We start from the raw sequence: 21799 nt of genomic DNA, 5'->3' as shown, positions 1-21799 counted from the left end.
GAGGTAGTTTGCTAGTTGATATATAGGATATTAACATTCCCAAGAATGATTCGAGTCTTTACACTATATTGTTCGTTGTAAACTCTCGTACATGAGTGTCAGTATGTGCTGGCCGACTAGGCGTCTATCCGTGACGTTTATGCTGAGTCTGAACACAAGTGTTCACCTGCGGCAGATGTAGTCAGTTTCGATAGGGTTTAGGGACGATTTTACACTGGGGTTCATCTTTCTCGACCGTCTCTGTCTCTTATGAATAATTTGTAGTCTTGTAGATTGTACTCCCTAATCAGATAATTTTTCTTACAGAAATGTTTCTGTTAAACCAGTATAACGTGTTCACGGATTACCAAACGATGCAATTCACCCATTTTGTCTCGGATGGAGAGAGGAGCTCCTATAAATATGTATCAAAGGGTCGGGGAACACATCGCGTTTCCTTGCCGGTCGTGACGATTACCTTAGCTCGCTAGCTATAACCCGCTAGCTACAACCCACTGCTATATTGGAGCTTTTTTTTTTTTTTTTTTTTTTTTTTTTTTTTTTTTTAGGTGTTGGGAGTTATTGGTATATCTGATAATTCCGCACGACAGTTTACACTGGATTGCTGTTCTCACTGAGAGGTGACCGACCGCAAAAGCCAACTTTGCCTGTGAGTCCGGCCTTACTTTGAGACACTTTACTGGTAAGTTGTCTATATCTTTTAAGAAAGCCACCTTTTTTTTTTCCAACTCCATTTTCTAGGGTGGTACGCCACCCCAGTTCATGAGGCGTAGCCCCACTAGGATGGATACTCGGAAGCCATCCACTGCCCTCGTAGGGGTTAGTGGTGGTGACGACCACAATATATGTTTTAAAAATATGGATGCGCAGTTTGTTCAGATTCATGCAGCCGGGTCGAAGACTTTGGCCTCTCTCAATCCCTTTCTGATAAGGAAAGTTAAGTTGATGGTCAGGCGGGAACCGTTGAGACGGTTAGGAAATTGGCAAGTGGTGATCTTCTCGTTAAGGTCAAATCGACGAATCAGGTGGCGGGCCTTCTAAAGCTGAGGAAGTTATGTGCTTATGATGTTGTTGCTTCAATCCCAGTATACATGAACTCGTGCAGGGGAGTTATCTTCTGTCATGACGTCATGGATATGGCGGAGGAGGACATGATAGTAGTATCGGACGAGGATATCATCGCCACCTGATTCACCAATTTTTTTTTTTTTTTTTTTTTTTTTCGGTGCCGAACGTTACGCAGGACCCCTTTGATTAGTCTAAACTTAGGGAAATCAAAATTGCATGAAACAATTGTAGGGAAATCAAAATTGCATGAAACAGTTGCAGTAGGATATATATGAGATATCAGGTTCGACCGTACATGCCATACTCCTTGAGATGCTACGGGTGCCAGCAATATGGTCACCCCCCGAGAAATCCTGTACTCTTGTCAGCAAAATGTGGAAAATGTGCCGGCGATGATCACACTGCGGACAGCTGCACGGCAGACCGGTCGTTGTGCGTAAACTGCAAGGGCAACCTTTATCCAATCTCGGCTCGGGAATGTCTCAGGTTCAAGTTTGAGGAGGTCTGTACGGTTAAGGCATTGAACAACATTTCATGCGGTGAAGCGAGGGAGAGGGTTAATGAGTCTCACCAGACTTCAAAGCCCAATGAATCCTACGCTTCAGCGGTGAGGTGCAAGCCTGTTATGTTGTACAGTTGTCACGCAGACTGTGCAATCCGTCGATCATGACCCACAAATCCTTATGTTCCAACTCCAAAACCCAGTCAACATGAAAACCGTCCAATTCAATCGTAGTCCTAGACACCCTCCCCCCCCCCCAAAAAAAAAAGAGGATTAGTTTAACAAAACTAGATAAAGAAACCACGTCGCGCGCCATGGTTCCGGCGGCTCTGGTGAGGAGGAGTAACGTTAGCAAATCCTCTCCAGCGGAATCGTTGATCTTGATGGACGTTAACGAATACGCCACTTCCAGGGACCTATCAAGTTCCCGTGGGGACTCGCCCAGGTCCCAAAAAGGGTGTGGGGTGGGGCGGGGGGACTTAAAGCTGGCCGGTTAGATACCTTAAACCAACGCATTCAGTATCATTCATTGGAATTGTAGAGGCCCTTAGGAATACGCAAGCACAACTGTCACAGTTGCTTGCAATATATAGGCCATCCGTTATCTGTCTAAAAGAGACCAAACTTTGTAAACAAGCACATTCGAAGAGATGAAAATCATGTGGTAGCTACTTACGTACACTAAAGCACAGCACAGACAGGAGTGACTGAGTTCTACTCTAGAAGCCGTCACATGTAGAGTAAATTTCAGTAACGCTGTCCCAGTTCCAGTGCTCTTGATAATGATGAGCTAAAGTTGCTTTCGGAACAACTACCCCATAGAATTTAATTTTAGGAGATTTTAACGCTCATCAGTATCAGTGGGGAAGGAAACGAGCAAACTACAGAGGGAAACAATGATTAATTAACTCATCAATTCTAACCTCTCTTCTGAACGATGGTAGTGGAACTCGGGTAGGCGAAAGGACTGGTAACATCTCAGCCATCGAACTATCCTTGTCATCCCAGATATACTTAATGACATCACTTGTGGTACATATGACGACTCTTTAGGAAGTGACCACTTCCCAATCTGTTTTTCATATACATGCAACATTTCGGTTGATCAGTCTCGATCCAAATTTAATTTTAAGAAAGCAGATTGGGAGTCTTTCGCAAGCAAAGCCGTACTAGATATACATCCGGCGGTGACGTTGATACAAAGGTCAAACATATAACCACTACGATCCTCAGGGCTGCTGAGGACTTTATTCCTGAGGTCCCAACAATATCCACAAAGCAAGGAGTTCCTTGGTGGACACCAAAATGCTGAAATGCACTGCGTAAGCGCTATTGGAGATAGGGGATTTTCGTAGAGCCCTCAGATAACAACATTGCATATAAACAAGCGAGGGTTCAGGCAAGAAGAACAATGAAACAAGCCAAAAGAGACTCCTGGTGTGGTTATGTTTCGTCCGTTAACAAAGGACACACTCATCAGTCAAGTCTGGTCCACCATTTAAAAAAAAAAAAAAAGATTGCAAACCCCCACAACCAATACAACTGGAGACAGTCCGACTCCGTAGACAACCCGGTTGACAGACAGTCCGACACCACAGACAACCTGGTTGACAGCCAACACGCTCGCCAGGAGATTCTCGCACATAAGTAGCTCTGCCTACTACGACCATCGTTTTTTAGACAAAGATCGTCAGGCCGAGCTAACAACGGTTGACTTTGCCACAGAAGATGATAACCGAACCTATAAGAAAATAGTTACGACGGAAGAATTACTTCTTGCCTTGAAATCCTGTAAAAGTTCCAGCCCGGGGCCCAGCGGGATAACCTACAGGGTGATTCAGCATCTTAGTCAGGCTAACCTGCTTGATTCAGAAATCCTGTGAAGGTTCCAGCCCGGGGAGCAGCGGGATAACCTACAGGGTGATTCAATATCTTAGTCAGGCTAACCTGCTTGATTCAGTTGTTAGCATTGTACATTGAGATTTGGGCGTCCAGAACGTTTCCAAACTCATGGTACTTTGCGCACGTCATTCCCATCCCAAAGGCCCACGGACGCCTTACGGAAGTTGATTCGTTCGACCTGTTGCATTGACGAGCTGCATTTGTAAGAGTCATGGAAAGAATGGTAAATAAAAGGCCTCTTACTTTATTTAGAATCACGGATTTTATTAAATGATCATTGGTGTACTTTCCGTAAAACCAGAGGCACAATGGATCATTTAATGAATTTAGAACATTACATTTTATATTCGTTGACAAGAAAGGATTATTCAATTGGAGTATTTTTAGACCTAGAAAAAGCCTGCGACATGACTTGGCAAACGGAATCTTGAGCAAAGCTTATGCTGTTAGTTTGAGAGGTTATCTATTCATTTTTATCAGTAATTTTTAAAAGAAAATTTTCCGTCAAGATTACAGCACTTTACATCATCTCGGGCATATATGTCCAGTATAATGGAGTGCCGCAAGGCAGCGTTCGGAGCCCAACATTATTTGATATGATCAACGATATTATGTCTCCAGCTTCCGTTCCTCGAAATCTTAAGTACTCACTTAATGCTGTCGGTTTATCGTTGGGCGCTACAGTGGGGTTTTAAATTTTCAGCAACAAAAAGTGTTGCGCTTGTGTTTACCTGTAAATATATTATCCCGAATTTGCAGTTAGAACTGAATAACAACCCGATCCGCTTTCGAAATAACGTCAAATTCTTCGGTTTGAACTTCGGTAAAAGATTACTTTGGAGATATCTCATTGAATACTTGAATACAAATTGTAATAAAAGGCTGAATATTCTCAAATGTCTTTCGGGTTCCTCTTGGGGAGCCGACAGAAAATCTTTATTAATGGTCTACTTATTAATGGTCTACAAGTCCCTAATTAGATCTAAGACTACGGCTCCCAGGTACAGGGGTGTATCGAGGGGAAATACCGCCTGTGGCAAGCCCTGAAATTGCGACCTTGGCTTGATTAAAAATGTACATACAGTGGATGTATATAAAGATATATACAGTGTAATTATAAACTGTTGAAGAGTTAGGCCAAACTTAAATCTATATAAACTCTTAGACTTATTTGATCAAAATTGTAACGTAGAATCGGTAATGCAACTGATTGCAGCAAAATATTACAATAGTTGAAAAGTAGGTGAATTTCTTTTTTATCTCACAAAACCAGACCATTAAAGATGTCTATAGGGTATCATATGTCAAAACAAACCAGTTGAGTGGCGCCCAGGCCACTTACCCTACCTGCCATACCCTAGATACGCCACTGCCCAGGTGTATGCTTCGGCAAGCGATTGTACTCTAGGGAATTAGATGTAATACAGAACATGTTTGCGAATGTGCCTTGGAAGCCCTGTCATATGTACTAGAGTTACACGATTGGGAGTTAAAAGCAAATGTGTACCTCCTCTCCGGCTGCGTCGATTTATGTTAGCTGTAAAGTGTGGTAATATGATCGCCAGGAGGAACAACACTTCAGCCTGTCGCCCCATTCAACCGCACGAACAATTTGTCAACAGAGGCGTCATACCCCTGGCCCTCAGAATACACTTCCTCGGTGAGAACTCTGGTTTCAAAGTAAATGGGGTGGACACGCTGCTCAAGAACATTCTGGAACGCGCTGGAGAGTGAGGTACATCAGCGCTTTCGGAATGTATAATAGAGCATTTGTCTTGTATCCACTTCTACACTAATGGCTCCAAGATGGATAAAAGTGTCGGTGCAAGTATGTGGTATGTTAAATGTTCCCCCAGTTACCGTTTACCAAACCATACAGGTTTTTTATGCAGAAGTATTTGTTATTGATAAAACCATAGATCATATATAATCAAATCCAGTCGCGTTAAAGCTGTTATTTTTTCAGATTCGTTATCGGCTCTTAAAGTAATAAACTCTGGTTTCACAGAGTCTAAGGAAATTTAGGGCAATATCGTTAATAAACTAGATTCATGTGTAAGAGATGGTTTCAGTGTCTGGGGTGGACACGTTGGTCAAGAACATTCTGGAACGCGGTGGAGGGTGAGGTACAACCGCTTTCGGAATGTCATATAATAGAGCATTTGTCTTATATCCACTTCTCCACTGATGGCAACAAGATGGATAAAAGTGTCGGTGCAAGTATGTGGTCTGTTAAATGTTCTCTCGATTACCGTTTACCAAACCATACATGTTTTTTTTTTATGCAAAAGTATTTGTTATTGATAAAACCATAGATCATGTATAATCAAATCCAGTCGCGTTAAAGCTGTTATTTTTTCAGATTCGTTATCGGCTCTTAAAGCAATAAACTCTGGTTTCACATAGTCTAAGGAAACTCAGGGCAATATCTTTAATAAACTAGATTCATGTGTAAGAGATGGTTTCAGTGTCAATGGGGTGGACACGTTGGTCAAGAACATTCTGGAACGCGGTGGAGGCCACTGATGGCAACAAGATGGATAAAAGTGTCGGGGCAAGTATGTGGTCTGTTAAATGTTCCCCCAGTTACCGTTTACCCAACCATATTATGTTTTTTTTTATGCAGAAGTATTTGTTACTGATAAAACCATAGATCATATATAATCAAATCCAGTCGCGTTAAAGCTGTTATTTTTTCAGATTCGTTATCGGCTCTTAAAGTAATAAACTCTGCTTTCACATAGTCTAAGGAAACTCAGGGCAATATCTATAATAAACTAGATTCATGTGTAAGAAATGGTTTCAGTGTCTGGGGTGGACACGTTGGTCAAGAACATTCTGGAACGCGGTGGAGGGTGAGGTACACCCGCTTTCGGAATGTCATATAATAGAGCATTTGTCTTATATCCACTTCTCCACTGATGGCAACAAGATGGATAAAAGTGTCAGTGCAAGTATGTGGTATGTTAAATGTTCCCTCAATTACCGTTTACCAAACCATACATCTGTTTTTTTATGCGGAAGTATTTGTTATTGATAAAACCATAGATAGATAGATAGTTTATTGACCACAAGATAAGATTGACATTAAGCATTCATGGATACAATTAAACGTTAAATCTAGAGTAACAATAATCACTATATCTACTTTTAATGTTGATAATGTAGTCCACAGAATATTATCTTAAAGTTATTTAATCATACATTTCTAATATCTTAAAAATTATTTCACAACATGTATCATGGGGAAAATCAGGTGCAAAAAGGTCCTCTAATCTTATCAAGTTATACATATGTCTGATGTTCTGTGTCAAAGAACAATTTTCAGTCACATGCCTCTCAGTTTGTACACCTCCACCACAAATACACACACGTTCTTCAAAAGGTATGCGGCCACGTCCCCTTCTATTCCAGCGACCTGTTTCATCACTTATACTGTGGCCGCTTGCTTACACGGAAGCGTGTAAATGCAATGCGGTAGGACTCTGGTATCAGATGTTTTTTGGTGTATACGTCATGTACAGGCAAACCTGGGTTGAGCTCTGTATATATGATACACCTTGAGGAGCTGGAATTTTCAATTGCGTTATGTACATTTTGAATTAAGGAAGTTAGGTCAGGAGGGCGGTTATCAATGAAATTTTGCATATGTTTCCCCATGTGTGTATTGGTGCTGGTTATAACACGGATGGAAAGTGTTAGGGGGATCATCTGGCATATCTAATCTTTGGGACCACGTACTGTTGAAAAATTTGTGCTGTTTAAACTTAATCAAATCTAGGAGTGAAGGATATCCAGCTTCCGCATAGCATATCGAATTTGATGTAGTCTTCCTGACCCCTAGTAGTTGTTTTATGGCCCAATTGTACAGTTTAATAACAGGTTTGATATCAGCACCTACCCAAGACTCGCATCCATACAGTAAGGACGACATCATGGCAGCATCAAGGACTCGTCGTTTAACAATAAATGGGATGTCGTTATTCTTCTTGAGGAATGATACATACTTTAACACATGGGACAATTTTCTTTTAGCGTGAGTCCGTACAGCCGAGGACACAGAGCCGTCACAGGTGAAGGGTGACCCCAGGTAGACATAGTTCACGCAGTGTTCTACGACTAAATCATTCATCTGAAACGGTTCCTTATCTCTCTCATTGCCGTTAATTACAAAAAATTTAGTTTTAGAGCAGTTGATCACCATGCCAAACTCTTCACAAAATTGTTGTAATATTTCTAACTTTTTTTACCATATTCTGTCTACTAGATAACAACACAGTGTCATCCATAAGAACCATTACATGTAACCACTCTATGAGTTGCTCAGGTTGACATCTTTCTTTCATGAGGCGAATGAGTTAATTGACAAATATTATGAACAATAAACAAGATGTAGGTGACCCCTGCCTAACCCCACGCGTAGCTGTTACCACAGCCCCACCCACCAGGCTCTCCGTAACACGATACATGGCCTTCAACGCTGCTAACATCACCGCGCCACACCCAATATTCCGCAACACTGTAAACAACTGCCTCGGGACTAAGTCATAAGCTTTGGAAAAGTCAATAAAGGTTATAAATTATTTAACTTTCTTACGTCTGGCCGTGTCAGAAAGAATACGAAGCGTAACAATATGTTCGATACAGCTACGCTGCTTCTGTAATCCAGCCTGTTCCCTGTAAGGTTTGAACCATAGGCTTAACCGCCGGCACAGAACCATATCATACAGTTTTGCTAAGGTGTTGATTACACTTATACCTCGGTAATTACGTGGGTCTTTTCTGTCACCTTTCTTAAACACTGTAAAGACTTTAGCTCTTATCCATGAGTGAGGGTAAATACCTGGTAAGAAAATGCTATTAAACAAAGTAGCCAAACTGCACAACCACTGAACTGGCAACAAAGAGAATACGCCAGGGGGAACTCCGTCAGGCCCGCTGGCTTTATCAGGCTTCATCTTCCTGGACTGTTCGTGTATCTCTGCAGGTGTAATTGGCTCATCAAGGATAGGGATAGTAATGTTAGTTGTCTCGTTGTTTCCGTCAATGTCTGTGTCATTATTAGGGTTCAGTACTGTCTCGAAGTGTGTCTTAAAATCCTGGTCACTGGGACACGAGCTATCATCGCAATCATCCATACTGAAGTCACCCTTCCAATTAATTGCTCTCCACACTCGAGCGTCATCTGCATCATTCAGTAACCTTTCCCATCTGTCTAAACTGGTATTGTTAACTGTTGATTCGTCCTGTCGCACACTACTCTGTGCACAAGCATATAGCATGTTGGATAAATCCTGCACAATATTGTCTATATCCAAATTACCTTCCAATGGATATATATGAAGGATATTTTCTACAAACATCTTTTCTTATACTGCTGAACTTGATAGGTTTCTCACAGTCTCATTTTACTGGTATCACCTTGAAGAAAGGCATGATCTCCCAACATTTCTGCCCTGGCCAACAAGCTGGTAAGGTTCACACCTTTACAGGCAATACTGAAAGTGATGGGGGCGTGGTCTGAAGGGAGATCATTCCTCTGTAACACCGTAAAGTCTCTAATAAGGTTAAGTATTCTCGCAGACACGACACACGCATCTACCTCAGAGACCCATATATCGCGTCTGCGTTAAGTCTTTCCTCCAAGAAAATGTTTGTCTTGATACTTTAGATTATTAACTACAAGTGTTATCAATACAAATGGTAGACAAAAGCTTTGCGTTGTCACTAGGTGTCTGAACATCATCAGGAATATATGGGTATGACAAGTCTACATTAGTAGGTTCCAATAAATTCAATATATCTCTTAACACTTTTACCAAATCGTGTATTCATATCTCCCACTATGACAAAACTAGTTTCAACAGATCTTGTGGTGTTTTTCTTGAATCTGCAAACAAGTCATGGGAATAATATTGGGAGTCACAGGGAGGTATGTAACAAAACCCAAATAAAACATCCTGGATGTTACGAAAACGCAGCCAAACCTGATCACCATTACTGGTATCTACTTCAGCCACTAAATCTGCCAACCATATGGAAAACACATTTCCTCCCAACATGCAACACAATCTTATCGATAAATCATATCATTTACTGCAATGAATACACAGAACAAAGAAAAAGATTGAAAGAATATATCCATTACAATGATATTAATTTTGACCTGGCAAACACCCTTACAGATGATAACAGTATTATGTGTAAGCTGATTGTCTTTCTCGAGGAAACTAAAATAAAGATGTAAGGTGATGCATTGGCTCCTCAACTGTGGCGATCTTAGCCACGAGTTGTAGCTGTTACTGCTGGGGACGGCAGTGTGGTGGGTGAACTTGTCGCACGCCACACTGCAGTCTCAAGAGTCGGGTGGCTATTTCACTGGGGCTAATACTGCTGTGGTGTTAGACTGATGAACCATCGATATCTTCAATATATCCTGTGTGCATATGATAGTGAAGGTCTGTCCCTCATCTTTACTATCACTTTCGCAGTTCCCTATTGCAGCTGCAACAGTTGTACCAACTGGGTATTGTTTAGCTGCCACGTTGGTGCAATATCCACAGACACCTCTCACTTCCCACAACATTTACATTATCTAGAATAGATATGTATATATATTTTAGTATTCGCTGCAATATAGGATAATGGTATATAGGGATAAGACAGGATAATGGTATATAGGGACTATAAAGTGATAGTCATTAGATTGGGTTGTAGGCTTAATGACCTTCCTTGCAGGTCGCTGGCCGTAAAACCCAACAAACAACAAGGTTCGGGGATGTGGGGGCACTATTTGCTTCGGGGGCTCCTTGCCCTTTGTTGGCCTTCGACGCGCTTGTGCACATTGTTAGTTTTCGCCGGAAATGTCTTATATATATCTAAAATAATATAAACTTACTGCATGTAATATGTAACACACAACTCTGGTCTCGTACTGATCAGGGATTATAGTTTGATGTTATTTAGGAATCTAAAGTTCCTTAGAAACACCTGCACTCGCGAAAGAATATACTGTGCAAGGAAGATAGACTTTTTTTTTTTCCTTGGCACTTATGTCTTTCCCCGCATTGTCACTTACCAATCATATTCACGGGAGAGGAAGATATAACTAGATCTACCTTCATTACACCATTGCCAAATGTACATTCGCTTCAAAGGCCATTGATCTGTCCCTTTCAAGCTAAATACCATCTTTGATACGCCCTTATAACCACAACCATCGAAAATACTGGCCTCTATCCTAACCCTGGCGCGCCAGGTCACAGGCTCTAGTTTGGCATGGTTGCGTATGACCTAACCCAAAAGGTCCGTGTTAGTCGCAAATATGTTTCGCGTTAGGATGCTTATCATTGGTGAGGGAAATAAAACCAGTCTATCTCTTAATAAAGGATTCGAAAGACATAATTGCTTCTAAGTATAAGGCCTGTACAGAGGTCATACCAAAGCGTTAGATAAAATCATGTCCATTATTTTGTTTATGGGAACGCATGACAGTTTGGCTGTAGACATCGTTACCAACGCAACAAGAGAGGAAGATTTACTGAAGTAGCTTTTGTCTTACAAATGAAATAATGATGTTTTAGAAAAGATTTGCATACACTGTAATCATGAAGGTTAAAAATCATTTTCACAGACTAATGAAAGTTTAGATGTGGCAGTACAGACTTTTTTTTCGTAAGAGTTGGTAATAGTTACAGACGTAAACATTCTGGGGTGTCTGTCATAATCAACACGTTCCCAGGTGACACACCAGATCTGTAAGTATTTTACTGCTTGAAATAAGGTTATGGTAACTTTCAGCGTAATCTCCTTCAATCAAGAGAAAATAGGATGAGTCATATATAGTTATGAAAGACGTTGATGTGAAATATATGAATTTTTTATATATATATTTTGCTGAAATATGTTTGGGTAGCACGATTAGAATTGTTTATTATATAACAAGTTTATATCACTAGTAGTAAATTAAAAAGCAAAAGCATGTTTTAGTGTTGTGCCTTAATTTACTGAATTATGGGACGAAAATCAAACTTTCACTCCATAAAGTGCATTATAACAAGCATATATATAGGTTCTTGTAACTGCATGCAGTTCGTTGATATTAACTTTTTAGTCATCATGAAATAATTTTCATTTTGTTTCTAGTTCGATTGTATTTTTGTATTTATTGTTTATTCCTTTTTCCCTTGTGCTATCAGTCACTTAGAATGTATAGTGAGGACCACATTGGATATGTGTTTTTATGTACTTAATGTGCTGTCTATAGCTAAGTAAATATATGATCTAACAAAGCTTACCTTACCTAACAAAGTTAACCTAACCTCTCCTAACCAACAAACATAACCTTAATTTTACTGGATGTCCGAAACTGTAATATTTCGATATTTGCACCTTTTTATTTTTGAATTTTTACCCAATAGATTCAATTAATCAGTCGAGCAAGCTTGGATATCTCTTTTTGATAAAAAGATACTGTATTTAAGAGGTGTTTATTTATTGAGGTATTAGTCTCGTTTAATTCTGCACCGCTCTTAGCTTTGGATATAAATCGCTTTTGTTCTGCAAAACCACTATAGTAATTAAAGAATGCAAAACCCATTGCAGAACATGAATTTAAGCTCTACAATTATTTGAAAGTAGGCGATAGTGTATTGGAAAACATAAGTGATATGAAAGCAGATATATAGAAAATATCTTAATTTTCGTATGTCAAAATGTACTAGTCATACCCTTGATTGAGCACTATACTGTGCAAATAGCACCAGATTTCAGCAAACAGATAGCATAGCAATTGGTCAGGGAATCCTTAGCAGCAAATGAATTTAAGTGCATATATTTCTGCTATCATTTTGGTAACTAGGTGAGGTTTTTATGGGTTCTCTTGGAATTTTTGCAGTTGTTTTACTCTCTCATGTATTAATTCAGTAATAATCCCCACACTTTCCTTGATGTATTTAGAGTGTACGACTGTTACAGAAAAAGATCAGTCCCTATGCAGAGTTAATAGCAGTGAGCATTGCAGAGGTAAATTTGGCAGTTACATTACTTGTTGATAAAAATGGATAAGTAGTAAGTTTATGACATCAAAAAAGTTATTGATCCTACATGTGGTGATGGAATCTGCTGTAAGTGGGACAATTTTTAAGATAGGTTACTTTTGGAGTAACTCTTAAGATTCCAGGAAAGGAGAACTTCAAGGTCAGCTTAGGCTAAACAGTAATTAAGAAGTGTGAAAGAACCACATCATTTGCTTTGGAATTTCATTGATTCCATTAAGCAGTAATAATACTGTATCCTCATTAGAGTCGAATGAGATTGTATGAGTATACTTTTGAGCTTTTTTCCTTTCTTTCTTTCTTTTTCTGTGACCTGTTTGAATGAATGAAAATGTGGGATTGAATGATGGGAAAGGTGAAATGCCTGTAGATATCAACATAATTTATGAAAACCTAACCATACTTTCTCATTTAATCATATTTACCATATTTTTTATATTATTGAAAAAAAGATTATGGTTACTGTTGTTTACCATTGGTAGCTGGGTGTTTCATGCATTTATTCACAGAAGACACACAAACGTGCAAGTGACCATATGTAGCCAAAAACCTTTGAATCATGTCACTCACTTAGCTCTAGTCAGCATTATTGTTGTGATGTATCCTGGCAGTAATACTGAAAATTAAGGTAATTGTCAGTTGCTAGCAAAGGTCAGATGAGGTTTTTATTGGTTCTGTTAATTTCTGCAAATGTTATATTGTACATATTTCTTACACATCATTTCCATACTTTTCCTGAAGTTCATTGCTCTCCTCACTCTCACCTTATTTATCATTACAGGTAAGAAATACTAATCACTTAAATATGCTATCTTAGCAGTTTTACATTGGTTTTGAACTAAAGAAAAGTAGACATAAGCAGTGCAATCCTTGGTACAATATAGTAACCCACTTGGACTGTCATGCATATTCCTTCCTGCAGGGTTCTTACAATAAATGGAAAATGTTGGATCAAATAATATGAAGAGGAATGCAATTAAGAATTAACATTTTTGTAAATGCCTCACCTGTATTTGCCTAGGGGTTGAGATGTACCTATTTTCAGTCTGCTCTCAAGTTCCTATGGCACTTTGAATATCAGAAATCTAGAAAACTGCAAAGCCCAGCAACCGCTCTGCCCCAGGGTCTAGATATAAGGCATTCATTTTAACCGGTATTATTTTGCAAGCATCCCTCTGAGACTGACAGAAAATCTTATCCTTAGCAGTTGCCCTTTTTTTTCAGTGATAAGAATAAGAAAATAATATTCAAGGCATAAAACATTCTTATCCATGAATGATGATTGTAAACTGCAGTTATGCCCTGCAGATATATGGACATTAGGTATATAAGCAATGATGAACATATTAATGGGATATTAATGCAATGTTTTTATTTCTTTTCAGAATGATATGGAGGCCAAGCACTTATGATTCATTTGATAGAAGATGAAGAGAAAATATGTCAGTGCTAACTCCTTAATTTTCATTTCTCTGGTCTGTCTTTTGATACTAGCATCAGGCTGCCTTGGTACATCACTGGATGCTTCATTGTTGAAAGAACTTGGTCACCATTGTCCTTTAACTGATCCAGAAATTCATGAAGATACTGTATTGTCTGGAGCTAAGGATGCAGGTATTGCAATCAGAGTTATGATACTGAATAAGGAAATACATGTTATTACACATCTTAGATATGATTTCTTCTTAATGTTCATCTTAGTATGCAATGGGCTCAGCTGTAGGAACCAGTTGCATTGTATAAGAATGTACATTAGATATGATTTCTTCTTAATGTTCATCTTAGTATGCTATGGGCTCAGCTGTAGCAACCAGTTGCATTGTATAAGAATGTACAATATAACAGATTCCTCCAGTGGTTACATACACAGCCACAAGATAAGTAGAAGTCCATCCAGATATTCTACCCAGCTTGAGAACTTAACCAGCACACACAACACTACAGAAGTAAAGATGTTACTACCTTGTCTGGCTTAGTGCCCACACTTCAGACATCTAGGTGAACTGCTCATAAACTAACTTTACCATATCATTAACCTCATCCCTAGCAATCAGCCAACCAGACTCCCTGTCAACTTATCTCCGGCAACATACTGAGTCTAGCAGAACCTTCTGTATACCATTGCTACATTCTTGGACCATCTAGCACATACTGTAAACAGTAGACTTTCCTGTGACCACCTACCCATTCTGATTAGATTTCACCTAACCTATCCAACTTGCACAATGAAGAAGAAAAATATTTACTGAAAAGCAGACAAGTCTGCATTTACATAATGCATAAAATTTGAACCCCAAAACTTTACCTTTGACAATTTTCCATCCCTAAACCATGTCATCCCCATTTCAACAAGTTTCAGACATCATAAAGCAAAGAAATACAGTGAAAACCAGATCACCATCAGTACAGACAGTGCGAGTTCAGGTTGATAACAACATGATTACTAACATGATAACTGAAAAGCAAACAGCAAACTGGTGTTCCTACACCACCTGATTCTTGTGAACAGTAAATTCACACCTTTGACACTTTCCCAAACATTCAAAGCACTGTTCACCCAAGACAACAACATCCCATCTCCCATGGAACATTCGAACATACTCATAAAACGGCTCAAAAGCCCACTGCACCCCCAGACAAGACAACTATCAGGCCCTGAGTGAACTCCCACAAGTAACCTTACATTCTGGATGGTTTCAGTCCTTACTTAGGATCCACCAAAGCTGGAAGCCAGTATTGTCCATAAGCATGTAGGGTAATTGAGTATAAGACCCATTGACAGGTATTGAACTTTTGTATTCTTTACCAAAGTATACCATAATAATTTCATGAGACATGTCATAAATGTTTTATTCTATATTAAGATCTGGCTTCTTTCCAAAATCATTCCTTAACATAACAAATTTTGAACTTTTGCGTGCTTTTATATGCAGTTATCATCTACTTGTTATAGATGGAATTAAATCAGGATTGTCTTTGGCAGACACCTCTCAGTACAGTTATCATCTTGTTCTTTATGAAATATGAACAGGAGTACCTTCAGAAGATATATGCATGGATGCAAATGGTAGGAAATATGAAAAATATACTGATTATTAAGTGGATGAGAAGAAATGTCAGTGATATAAACAGAAGGATATCTAGCTTTTATCATAAGGCTAATGAGTTTGAATATTATTAGATCATAGAATGTATTTGTATAATTGTAGCCTAGATAAGGAACCAACAGTTGAAAAAATAGTGTTCTCTTTCTCCATTGGTAATGTCCATGGGGACATGAAGACATCTAATTTATTGCCAAGTGTTATTTGCTTTACTGATCTTTCAGCATCCTTATTTTTATGTTATTTTTTCCAGGAAACTATGTAGTGATAGCTGATGCAACCAACATGGCTGCATGTGTCCATGCATGCTGTTACAATAGCAGTTGTCATGTGGCACTCTTGCATAAACAACACTGTGTTAATTTGGAGTGCAAGAGTGCTGAGGTGTGTCAGCTTACAGCAGGTAATGGGACATCAGTTGTGGTAGTGAGATCTGTTGACCTTGGGAATCATTCAGAAGGTGATGCACAATGGAAAGAGCAGAACAGGTATGTTGATCTCGTATCTTATTTTTAGACTTTTTCCCATGTTTTGACATTTTTGCTCTATATTAAGCAGTAATAAGCAAAGCTCTGATGGTGATGAGGGTTCATTTTCTCAAGTACATTAACTTTAGGTGTATCTCTGTGAAGCTGTGTAAGTGGGGTAATTGGGCAATGCACAGTTTTTAAATGTTACTGGACTACTTTTGATATCATCAAACATGTGCCTGCAGAGGAGGTTAATAGCATTCTTTGAAGTATAATACTTTGGTTTATACAAGAATTTTTAGTAATACTAAACATATTTATTGGTCTTTGGCAGTGGAGTGATATGTTGACACAGAACCAGCGAAATGTAGAGAGAGTAAATGCAATTAGCATTGCAAGAATTTTAAATGAAATTAAGATACAAGGGTAAGGGGTAGAGCCTCATGAATGAAAATCTCCGGCCGTTACAGACACTAGACTCGTGCAAGATACATAGGATATTTATGTTAATTAAGTCTTGTAATCCAGTTTGTGACTCACCAGTGGGTAGGGATAGGTGACAACCTGATGAGCCATTTAAGCCTGTTACATGTTTTTGGGGTAGCGTGCATTGGAATGATGTGGTATACTGGGGTCGATGTGCTTTCATGGACTGAACCAGGGCATATGAAGAGTCCAAGGTATACTTTGGAAAAGTTTGTTGGGCCTGGATGTAGATAGAGAGTTCTGGTTTCAGTGCATTACATATGACAGCTAAAGAATGTCTGTTCCTGGCTTTACTTCACTAACACAAGAAACAGTGATCATGCAGGGGAAAAAATGGTTTATATTATCTCTACTGCATCCAGAGCTGGGTGGTGCATTAGGAATATGTCCAAAGCAGTTTATTTACTGATCTCTTCCGCACTTAGTATCGAAGAACTCTAGTACAGCAGTGGTTTGATGGTAAGGTGAAGAATTCTGCATGTTGGTTATGTTATCACAGAAGTAAATCAGTTAGGTATTGATGTAACAAAGTAAAAAAAAAAAAAAAAGAAAAGATTAAATCAGCCTTTATTTTCTTCATTTCAGAGATAAGTCACTTATAGTTTCCAGTGAAACTGGCTCAGGAAACAAGAATTTGAATGATGACTTAAGAGTATTGACAAATCCTTCAAATATCACCCAAGTGGGAGGTGACAGAAGATGCGAATATGGATTGAGACACTGTGGGAAGAATGAAGAGTGTGTACCATTAGGGAACAGAAGAAGAGATGGGGTCTGTAGTTGCCTTCATGGTTTTCACCGAAGAGAAGTTATGGGAGAATGTGTCATGGATGAATCCACAACAAGTGCTAGTACTGAAGAAAGTGAATCTACAACTTATTCTCCTGATGTAGATGATGGAAAGACAATAAGCCATATGAACTCCTCCTCTCCAGATATATCTTCTTTTACAGTTGCCTCTACCACTGTAGCACTTCCACTGGAATTTGCATCAACTCCTGCCTCAAATGTATCATCCCCTAAACCAGTTGGTAAACTGGTTGTAAGCATTAATAACAAAACTGTCTACCTTCATCCTGATACTACTTTTTATGAAGATAGAGTGACTTTGTCTGCATATGCTATCGGAGGTATGTATTTTTTGAATTATTGCAAACAGTATTGTGGACCTATCATTATCAAAAGTATTGTCTGTGATCAAGGCAGTTTATTTAATATGCATTGTTTTTCCAGATCCTTTAGTGCTTAGATATCTGGTACTGTTCTCCAGCTTATACCCTTTTCATGACAATCAGATCTGTTTTCTGTCTTTTCCAAGTACTCCCACATATCATTGCATGGCACTTTTGAAACTGTTGGAACAATTTTAGATCTGTCACTGGAATTTTGTGACTCTATAATAGTTTAGAGTTTGCGTTTACCTTTTTTTTTAAAAACTCATCATTGAAACACCCACATCTTAATTGTTATAACTGTCAAAACTATCTGTCAATCCTGATTTCACACAACTCACTTCATTCCAGTCAGTGATTTCAAAAACCCTAATTTTACGTAAACACTTGATATGAATATTTATCATATTTAACTGCCATCTCCCACATTAGTGAGGTAGCACAAGGAAACAGACGAGGAATGGCCAACCCACCCACATACATATGTTTATAAATAAATGCCCACATACACACATACATACATATACATTTCAAGATATACATATACAGGCATATACATATATACACATGTACATATCCATACTTGCTGCCTTCATCCATTCCCGTTGCCACCCCTCCTTACATGAAATAGCGTTCCCCCCCCCTCCAGTGAGGCAGCACCTGGAACAGAGAAAAAAGGCCACATTTGTTCACTCTCAGTCTCTAGCTGTCACGTGTGTAATGCACCGAAACCATAGCTTCCTTTCCACATCCAGGCCCCACAGACCCTGGTTTAGTCTACTTCATATATGCTGATATTCCTATGTCAAAATAACCCCCTTTGGTCATGATGCTTTGATCATTTAGGTATTTCGCAGTATGTTCAGTCATGTGAATCCTTGTAAGTTTTCATAAGCATGTGCATGCATGCCTCTTATTTTAGAGACCATATACACCATTTTTGGGAATTGATTTGCAGACTTGCGATCCTATGATAACAACTTTCTCCCCTATCCTCAGGGATAGAGGAGAAAGAATACTGCCCACGTAGTCCCTGCATGTCGTAGAATGTGACTAAGGGGCAGGAGCAGGTGCCTGGAAATCCTCTCTTCCTGTATATTTTCCAAAAGAGATAGCAGAGCAAGGAGCTAAGTGAGGAATTTTCCAAGGCATTGTCATCTGTTCTTGATGCTACCTTGCTCACATGGGAAATGGCGAGTATGTATGAGAAGTAAATTCTTTAGTTAGGATGGGTTGGCCAATCAATTCGAATGAGATTCAGTTTCCTTTATTGTTACTATTGCTCTTGGAAATAAAGGTTTTTATATGCTTGCTGTAACTATTGAAAAGTACTCAGTCATGGTAAAAAGCTGTCTTAGTTTCACATAAGAAAGAGATTCTTGTCTCATCATGTATCTCATATACAATGATATCGGAATAGCCAGCCAAACTTTAGGGAGCATAGCCAAGTATTGAATAGTGCTGAACTATTGGATTGCCAGTGTAATAGTATGTTAGACCATTGGGATGCTAGTGTGTGCATATGAGGTAAAGAGAGAGTCCCATGATTGGAACACTCAGTAATTCAGTAATGGTAATGGAAATGAAGTGTCAGGAGAACAAACATCAAGAGGGCAAGTGTCATACTCATGATGAAGAGAGGGGATCAGGAAGAGGCATTGAACTACACTAATTTCCATTATGAGTGTGGTCTGTAAGGTAGTTAAACATAATCAAAAGCAAATGGATGACTTCTTGCAGAGGAAGGATTACCTTAGATATACCATGGATTTCAGAGAAATGTCTAGAAAACATCTGACTAACTCACGGGAAGCTGATCAAGTAGGTGGATTACCAAGCAGGATTATGGGGGAAGCTACCTCATTGGATCAAAGAATATCGCAGTGGAAGGGCACAAAGGATCCATTTCCGAATAGTGTTTTCAAAATGGGTCAAAGTCATCATCTGAGTTCTGCAAGATTCTGTTCTAGGACCATTACTCTTGATTGTGTAAATGTCTTGCTAGGAAGCATGTACTCATATCTGAATGTTTGCAGGTGATGTGAAGGTCATGAAGGAAATCAAAAGCAAGAAATATTGCATCAAGTTATAAGGGAATCATGACACACTCTTGAGCTGGTGTGGTACAGGTTGATAAAGTTTAACCTAAGCAAATGTAAAGTAATGAAGTTAGGTCGCAGTAAAAAATGCCTTGATATGAATATCAACCAGCAGCGAAAATTTGCGGGAGTCTGTGTGTGAAAGAGACATGGGAGTGGAAGTTTCCCATAACCTGTTGCTAGAGTCCAACCTTTGGAGAATGATTAAGGAGACCAACTGTCTGATAACAGATATTAAGAATACATTGAAGTTCATGGATATGGAAATATTCAATAAGCTGTTCACATGATACAATAGCATATTTCAATTTCTTTACTGCTTCTCTCATAATCTCAGTTGACATCATTGCACACTCACACCAGCTCTCATAGCTCAATCCATACCCACTGCTGATATTAATGCCTTACCCCTATCCACTATTCATTGAATCTTGGAAATATATATTATTCATTTATTTATTCATTATGCTTTGTCGCTGTCTCCCGCATTAGCGAGAGACGGCGACAAAGCATAAAGAATACTTCCCACGTATTCCCTGCGTGTCGTAGAAGGCGACTAAAAGGGGAGGGAGCGGGGGGCTGGAAATCCTCCCCTCTCACTTTTTTTCTTTTTTTTTTTTTTTAATTTTCCAAAAGAGGGAACAGAGAAGGGGCCCAGGTGAGGATATTCCCTCAAGGGCCCAGTCCTCTGTTCTCAACGCTACCTCGCTAATGCGGGAAATGGCGAATAGTATGAAAAAAAAAAAAAAAAAAAAAAAAAAAAAATATATATATATATATATATATATATATATATATATATATATATATATATATATGTATTGTTGACTGGTTGGTAAGGTTATTTAATGTATGTATGACTCATGGTGAGGTGCCTGAGGATTGGCAGAATGCGTGCTTAGTGCCATTGTACAAAGGCAAAGGGGATAAGAGTGAGTGCTCAAATTACAGAGGTATAAGTTTGTTGAGTATTCCTGGCAAATTATATGGGAGGGTATTGATTGAGAGGGTGAAGGCATGTACAGAGCATCAGATTGGGGAAGAGCAGTGTGGTTTCAGAAGTGGTAGAGGATGTGTGGATCAGGTGTTTGCTCTGAAGAATGTATGTGAGAAATACTTAGAAAAGCAAATGGATTTGTATGTAGCATTTATGGATCTGGAGAAGGCATATGATAGAGTTGATAGAGATGCTCTGTGGAAGGTATTAAGAATATATGGTGTGGGAGGCAAGTTGTTAGAAGCAGTGAAAAGTTTTTATCGAGGATGTAAGGCATGTGTACGTGTAGGAAGAGGGGAAAGTGATTGGTTCTCAGTGAATGTAGGTTTGCGGCAGGGGTGTGTGATGTCTCCATGGTTGTTTAATTTGTTTATGGATGGGGTTGTTAGGGAGGTGAATGCAAGAGTTTTGGAAAGAGGGGCAAGTATGAAGTCTGTTGGGGATGAGAGAGCTTGGGAAGTGAGTCAGTTGTTGTTCGCTGATGATACAGCGCTGGTGGCTGATTCATGTGAGAAACTGCAGAAGCTGGTGACTGAGTTTGGTAAAGTGTGTGAAAGAAGAAAGTTAAGAGTAAATGTGAATAAGAGCAAGGTTATTAGGTACAGTAGGGTTGAGGGTCAATTCAATTGGGAGGTGAGTTTGAATGGAGAAAAACTGGAGGAAGTGAAGTGTTTTAGATATCTGGGAGTGGATCTGGCAGCGGATGGAACCGTGGAAGCGGAAGTGGATCATAGGGTGGGGGAGGGGGCGAAAATTCTGGGAGCCTTGAAGAATGTGTGGAAGTCGAGAACATTATCTCGGAAAGCAAAAATGGGTATGTTTGAAGGAATAGTGGTTCCAACAATGTTGTATGGTTGCGAGGCGTGGACTATGGATAGAGTTGTGCGCAGGAGGATGGATGTGCTGGAAATGAGATGTTTGAGGACAATGTGTGGTGTGAGGT

General features: G+C 39.3%; 1 protein-coding gene across 2 annotated transcripts in view; it reads left to right on the top strand.

The window, feature by feature from the left end:
* Positions 1-21799, top strand: part of LOC139764560 (dyslexia-associated protein KIAA0319-like protein) — a 47878-nt gene that overhangs the window by 5029 nt on the left and 21050 nt on the right. The window contains exons 1-4 of one of the 2 annotated variants that reach the window (XM_071691338.1): positions 11168-11229; positions 13914-14142; positions 15886-16120; positions 17174-17718. In XM_071691338.1, coding sequence (XP_071547439.1) covers positions 13956-14142; positions 15886-16120; positions 17174-17718 — 967 coding nt within the window. In that variant the 5' untranslated portion in view covers positions 11168-11229; positions 13914-13955. Of the gene's footprint in view, positions 1-11167; positions 11230-13913; positions 14143-15885; positions 16121-17173; positions 17719-21799 lie in introns of those variants that run through there. The other variant, XM_071691340.1, reaches the window with a different exon arrangement.

The sequence above is a fragment of the Panulirus ornatus genome, chromosome 50 (genome assembly GCF_036320965.1).
Source record: "Panulirus ornatus isolate Po-2019 chromosome 50, ASM3632096v1, whole genome shotgun sequence".
In the NCBI taxonomy this organism is placed as follows: Eukaryota; Metazoa; Arthropoda; class Malacostraca; order Decapoda; family Palinuridae; genus Panulirus; species Panulirus ornatus.
Note: the sequence above shows the minus strand (reverse complement) of the source record. Positions and strands in the feature narration are given on the sequence as shown.